The 7350-nt window shown below is 36.9% G+C and overlaps 1 protein-coding gene across 1 annotated transcript; it reads right to left on the bottom strand.

Annotated features, from left to right (window-relative positions):
* Positions 1 to 4275: 4275 nt before the first annotated feature.
* Positions 4276 to 7350, bottom strand: LOC118599638. Its single transcript, XM_036215255.1, has 4 exons — positions 7288 to 7350; positions 6921 to 7201; positions 6548 to 6841; positions 4276 to 6457 (listed from the first exon to the last, which is right to left on the bottom strand). Exons 1-4 carry the CDS (start codon positions 7346 to 7348, stop codon positions 5987 to 5989), a joined length of 1107 nt encoding a protein of 368 aa, XP_036071148.1. The 5' UTR covers positions 7349 to 7350; the 3' UTR covers positions 4276 to 5986.

The raw sequence follows: 7350 nt of genomic DNA, 5'->3' as shown, positions 1-7350 counted from the left end.
CCAAAATCCTGATTCTTTCTCCTTCCAGTTCACCAAAGACTCTTTTAGCTAATTATCAATTTTTATTGACGTTACTGTGATCAATACATTCAATCCATTGGTTTCTCAGAGCAGAGTTCTTTGGAAAATAATGAAAGCTAACATCAAAATGCTCTTTCATTGATTTACAATCCTTTCCAACTGCGGTCAAATGAGCCGCCGTTCACATTTCCGTGGTCACATCAAGAAGCTCTGTGGAGTCTGATGGAGATTTTCCAGCATTCTCAGTCCTGCTACTGTAAGTATTGGATGAAACTCACACAAAAAATCCAGTGATGCTGATTTGACCACAGAAATGTGAACGGCGGCTCATTTGACTGCAGTCAATGTGAAGATACCATCTTCTCTTCTCCAGAACCTGAACTAGACACGCTAGGAACAGATGAGGGTTTAGTGCATGTGCAGCAGAGCTGTTGTGACATAAAGAAGTCTCAATAATTCAAGAGTCTGTCTACGACAAATTTATTGGAAGCGTCTTTTGAATTATGCCAATTGCAAGAAATTATGCTGCTGGATAAATTTTGTATAAATAACAAAATTAAAGAAAAACACACAAAAAAATCCACGTAGCATTTTCCCCACAAATATGTTTATATCCAATACTCAGATATAGATGATAACTGTAGTTTTTGTAGTTATTTCCATGAATCGATTCTTTAACAATTCTGCCATTGTAAATTCTCTTTTGAATTTTGGATCCAATGATTTGCATCAGAGGGGGACTTTAAAGCATGATGTCGGAGTAATGTGTTTTTCAATAAAAGAAGCATCACGATCGCTTTCAAATCTTAAGTTGTTCTTAAAATTGAATTGTTCTCTAAATTCAAAAATATATTTTAATAGTTTTGTTATGGTTTTTTGAGTTTTTTTAATTTTTAGATTTGATTTAAATTGATTTGATTGATTTGATTTTAAGCATAGTTTAAGATTAAAAACACATGAAAAGGTTTATAAGAAAATACCTGTAAGGTGTGGAATATCCCTCCCAGGGTTGACCTTGCTGCCACAAAATTCTGCTCCTTGTTGGCAGCCTTTACCACTGACAAACCATCTGTGATGAGACTCTGTCCTTCTATTAAAAGCTCATTATCACAGTGGTAACGAGGATCAAAGAAGCGACGGTAATCTATATTTTTATTTTTTTTTTTGATGATTGAGATGTTAGAAAGGAAAGGTTTGGAGGATTTCAGGATTTCAGTCTCGCATGCATTAGCGATGGATTCGGCAGTGAAAGGTTGTGCCTGTTCACAGAAACACGGAAGAACACACATATCTTTAGGTCTAATCATAGTTCATGCTGACAAGATGATAAAAACTAACAAACAGAAGGTTTTGGATTTTATCTCAGTTTTATACTCTTACAGGAAACGTGAAGTCCTTCCCTTCAGCCAGAGCCAGAGCTCTGCAGACCTGAGCTGTAACATTCAGGAGTGCTCTCTCAGTGATTGTTTGATGATTAAAAGAATCTCCAGAAAATATACCAAAACCAAGAGCTCCACTCTGTAAATACAGAAGACACAACCATGCGAACCACAACATGATTGCTCAACCTGTTGAAGAAGGAAAGAACAGAAGAAAACATTACTACCTTGCTGTAATAAATGCTACCTTCTTTAAAGCCCCAAAGCGCTTTACAGTCACTGTCCCATTCATCCATGCACACACATATTCACATGCTGATGGCAGTGCTTGAACTCAGAGGCTGAATAATATACAAAAACATTTTGACTACACTTGAAGTCAGAGTTTCGTTCCAGGTTAGTTTGTGTACCAACCTGATCGACTGCTTCTATTCTCAGCAAATAAATCAGCTTTCTTTAGCAAAAGTAACCATGAAGCAACATTTTCCTGATGGCAAACTTGACAGTGGTTGGGACGAAACCTTTTTTTGTGTGTGTTTTGAACATTTTCTTGTACCATTTTTTTCATGATAGAGGACACACGGCTGTGCTCTATCATGTGCTCATAAGTTTATACACCTTTGAGGAATTAATGAATTCTAGGCTGTTTTTCAAGAATATGAATGATAACACAATAACATTTTTACAATGTAAAAGAGAGTTTACAGAAAGCAGAAAATGGTAACAGAAGGAAGTAATATCATAAAACAATCAGGTATAAATAGTTATCTGGAATGGGTAGGGCCTGCAACAAAAGTATGTGACTTTTATTTATACAAACCTTAAGACCTGTTTAGCTAGATGAAATTCCTTTTGTTTTGGTTAACAAAGGAAACACACATGTTAATCTGATGTGTAGTTTTAATAACAGATTATTCAAAAGAATTTAAAAGGATTTAAAAAATTAAAAACTAAAACAAATTTTGAAAGTTGCTAAGCTGATGCATAGATTGGCATTTTTGTACTGGTTTGTGTCGTTAGAGTTAAAAGTCAGTCAGAAGTTAACATAAGAAGACAGAAGGCACTCCTGCAAAGTACAGAAATAAAGTATTTAAATAGCCTGTCAATTTATAAAGTGTATGTTATAAATTATTAAAATGGCCAAAGCTGCAAAATTTATTTATTTATTTATTTTTACATTGATGAATTCTCTTTTTCCGAATCACTAACAATCAAAAAGAATTATTGAAAAATTCCCAACAGACTGTGACAAATTTCCTCTGACACTGGAACTTTCAATTGCAAATATTTCCAACCTTGAGCTACTGTGAGCAACTAGGGCTCCCGCCACCTAATGTGCCATTTTGCATACATTAAAAATAGAAAAAAGTTATATTTTGATATGCTTGAATGAGTTTAACTTAGTTGAAAGTATGAAAAAGCTCGGATATCACAAAAAACTCAGAATGAAATCACCTAGTTACCAAAGATGGATTCATATTGAGACATTATTATGAAAAAAGACTTTTCAGTAACAGAAAATAATGTTAAAGTGACAATAAAAATTGATTAAAATTGTTTGTGGACCTACCTGATGCTTCACCGCTGACCTGGTGGTAATATTTCTGTTGAGCTGACACCTGAATTTATAACTCTTCATCATTTTTAAGGTGGAGTCTGTATGGTAGATATGGTACAGCCCTCAGCAGAATTCACTGACTTTAAAACACACAGTATAAGACCGCACCCTCTTAGAAATGAAAGTAAACTCTAGACATGGAAATATTTGTCTTTACAAGGTGTGAAATCTAATGGATTAAACATACATATATATGTACAATAAAACCTCAAAGTTTGTTTTTTTCTTTATTCTGAACTGATCTCCCTTGACCTCAACTTAAACAGTGACCCCTTAAATCACCTCATCTTGTTATTTGGGATCACTCCGTTTTAGTTAAAAAGAATTCAGAAATTGTTATGAAGCAGAAAGTGGGCAATTTTAATGTCGCAACTTCATCCTCTTGTTTGCTAAGAGAGACTTTAGCCATAAAAATTACTTTGTTCTTATCCATGATTGTATTAATACAAAACATTTTGTCTGTCAAGGGACATGAAATTTGTTTTTTTTTTTTCTGAAATACAATCTGCCATGCATGACTCCTTTTTCATTTACCATGACTTTCTCTGTTGATTTAACAAGGGCTCTCTGTGCTAACCACATTTTTTTATATTTACTGTCAAAACTTGCCCCTCAAGTTTTCCAGTGTTTTTACTTACAGCAGCACAATTTGTTGTTGCAACAAAACAAGCTTAATAACAATGTTTTAGTTTAGAAGTATCATTGCATTGTGTAATCTGTAAATTCTTTATTTACTGAAGTAATATTCCTAAAAGGGACCTACTACAGACTGGCAACCTGCCTGGAGTGTACCTTTGTCAAACAGTAGCTGGGATAGGTTCCAACAAGCCTGTGGTCCAGAAAGGTATTCAGCAGGCTCGGAAAACTTACGGGTGGTTATTAAAGGAAGGGTCAAAACAATTGGCTTATAGTAAGAATAAAAACTATTATGTTTAAATGTTTGTAACTTAAGTTCAAAGGTCTCCGACCTTTAAAGACCCACTCCAATAAAAACCTTTTTTTTGTGTGTTTTGAACATTTTCTTGTACCATTTTTTTCATGATAGAGGACACATGGTTGTGCTCTATCATGTGCTCATAAGTTTATACACCTTTGAGGAATTAATGAATTCTAGGCTGTTTTTCAAGAATATGAATGATAACACAATAAAATTTTTACAATGTAAAAGAGAGTTTACAGAAAGCAGAAAATTGTAACAGAAGGAAGTAATATCATAAAACAGTCAGGTATAAATAGCAATCTGGAATGGGTAGGGCCTGTCTACACACACACTTATGCATATAAACCCACACAAATAAGGCCTTTCATTCTGTGGCGTATACTAGGTGGGCTGACACCTGTGCTCAGGTGAGTGTTTATGTTCTGCTGAGGAGGATGATGAGGGAATGTACAAAGAGGGAGTGTGCCTGACCATCCCCACACCAAGATTCCCCGCTGGGGCAGCAGGAGCCGGAACCCCTCCTACGCCGCCACCAGTGCCGTGGAGGGAACCTGCCTGCCAGCTCAGTGACATTGTGGTAGAGTGCCTGCCCTGAGATTTGAAGGATGTGAATTCAAATCCCGGCCGAGACATAGCAAAGACTCTAAAAATGGAACCCAGTGAGTTAATATACTGTATGTTTATGCTCCTTAAACACATTTTCATCAATAGGTTTTAGGGGTTAAAATTGTTTTTTTTTTTTTGCGGGCCAGTTTCAGGATGAAGATTTCTCATTACTTTTATTCGTGGAATGAGATTTGATACTTGTACCGCCACCTCTTTTTATTTATCAGAACACACACAAATCAGCAGTAGCAGCAGATATACTTCATACATTGTTTTAAGAAAATATTTGTTGTACCCAATACATTGTTTTAAAATAAAATATATTAATCAAGTAAAGCAAATCACCAGATTTCAAATAATGTACATAATTAGAAAAAATAATTCAATGAAAAAAAATACATACACTTCCATCATGAATTGTTATAATTTTGCCAAACTTTATGTCTTCTGCTGTAAAACCTTTAGAGAGCAAAAGTAGCAACATATTCTAGATTGGTTTTAGAACTACAACAAACTGTATGCAGATGTAGGAATAAAGTATTTTAATCAACTAGTAAAGTTCGTTCATGTCAAGAAAAAAAAGACAATAAATCAAAAATAGTGAAAATATCAAAATGCATTGAATAAAACAAAGATCAGAATAGAATCCCATATAAGAAACCTTAGATTTGATTTACCTTGTGAATGTTTTAAACATACATTTGCTCACTATTATTTTTAACTCCTGATAGATATTACAGTGAGACAAAAAAGTATTTGAACACTCTGATGGAGCCACCACGGAAACTGCAGACAAACTCATTCAGGGACCTCATTTTCTGCCCTCTTTTAAACCATGTAGGGCCCACTTTGCCTCGCTGGCTGTCTTTGGTCTTAGTCATGTTAGTAGTTGTTGTCGTTCTGATTGGATGGGGTGGACAGGTGTCTTTATGCAGCTAACGACCTCAAACAGGTGCATCTGATTTAGGATAATTAGCAAAGTGGAGGTGGACTTTTTAAACCAACAGGTCTTTGAGGGTCAGAATTTTAGCTGATAGACAGGTGTTCAAATACCTATTTATAGCATTAGAATACAAACAGATTACTTAAAAGAATCGTGCAATTTGATTTCCAGTTTGTTTTTGTTTTTTTTAAGATGATGTCTGTCACAGTGGACATGCACCCAAGAGGAAAATGTCAGGTCCATACATGATTTCTAAAGGCTGTTCAAGTGCTTGTGTGTTTCATTGTATATAGTGTTAGGTGTTTTTGTGGAATTTAATAATTCATGTCTTTCTTGCTTGAATGCAGTAATGGAGTAATTATCTAACAAATTCCTTAGCTGTAGTTTGAAAACTGTCACTTTTATGTAAGACCTGACTGATTGTTAACATCCTGTGGGTGATTTTCTACACCATCACAACACTTGACAGTGGAAAAAGATTATCTGATCTTACAGCCCAGGATAAGCCCTAAAATCATGACGTTAAAGCAAAGAAGAGAGGGCTGAGCAGCTCTGGATGGTGAAGTTGTTGTTGAGGAACTTGGCTGGGCAGTTGAGGCGACAGTCGGACTGACAGTTGAACCAAAAGCTGGACTGACAGTTGCACTGACTCTTGGAGTAACAGAATAACTGCAGACATCCACATTACCCACTCGATCTACAACCACTATCTGCACGTTAGGCGAGCAGCAGGATGCGTTGTACGATACCAGCGTCACACTCCCATTGGCTGTTGTCATATTGGAGTTTAAGATGCCGCTGCCTTCTCTGAGACTGATGCGATCTATCCCAGTCCCATTTTCTCCATCAGTCACTTCCACAGAGAGCTCCCACATAGACTGGTTGCAGTTGTCACTGCAGTTGGATTGGAGACTAACCAGCTGGCAAAATACAGGAGAAAAATCTGTCACCTGAAAGTGGAAGAAAATGATTAAAATAGAATAAACACACATAAAAATATATCAAATGTATAGAAATGTAATCTTCTGTCTCATCTGGACCTTTGGAAGAACAGTGAGACGCAGCACACCATAGTTGGTGTCTGCACCTCCTGGAGCTTCAGCCTCTATGGTCAGTGTGACACCAGTACCAGACTGGGAGGTAGAGGGTGCTGTGATACTGGCTGTACCGTTGGCACTACCTCCACTTTCCAGGGTTAAATTGGATGGAAAGGTTAAATTAAATCCTTGGTTATTGGTAGCTTTGATTACAAAGTTTCCTCCATCACCAGTGGTCGTTACAGAAAAGGGAACGAGGAGTGGAGTTCCAGGCTCTAAGACACTTCCTGTATCAGACTGAAAACAAAACAAAATTAATACCAATAAACATTCTTAATTAGAGTTAAAATGGTTTTGATAGCTGCTTTTTTCTTACCACAGTAACAGTTAGTGTAGAGGCTCTCAGGCTGGTTGTAGACTGTCTCTGGAATGCCACTGAGGATGCTCTAGAAGTTGTACTGTTGGTACTCTGTCCTTTCACTAATACCACAAACTCAACTGATGGGATCTTGTCAAAGTGGACCAAGTATTGCCCTCCACCCTGAGCCTCCACAAGTCCGTTAACCTGTCCTGACCCTGAGGATTCGACCAAAGTGACTTCAGTCACTGTGGTGGAGTCAGCCTCAAGTAGAGTCACCTCCAGACTGGTGTTACTGCCTTTGAAGGAAACAAAATCTGGTCAAACTGAATGACTCAAAGAAGGAGAACTGGCTCAAAAGCAAAGAAAAAGAGTTCTTTTTTACCAGCTGTTGGACGATTTTCCACGAGTTCAAATCCTCCTAAGGGGCCCTGAGATTGCACCATGA

Source organism: Oryzias melastigma, linkage group LG14 (assembly GCF_002922805.2).
Source record: "Oryzias melastigma strain HK-1 linkage group LG14, ASM292280v2, whole genome shotgun sequence".
NCBI lineage: Eukaryota > Metazoa > Chordata > Actinopteri > Beloniformes > Adrianichthyidae > Oryzias > Oryzias melastigma.
This window is presented reverse-complemented; position numbering and strand designations above follow the sequence as displayed.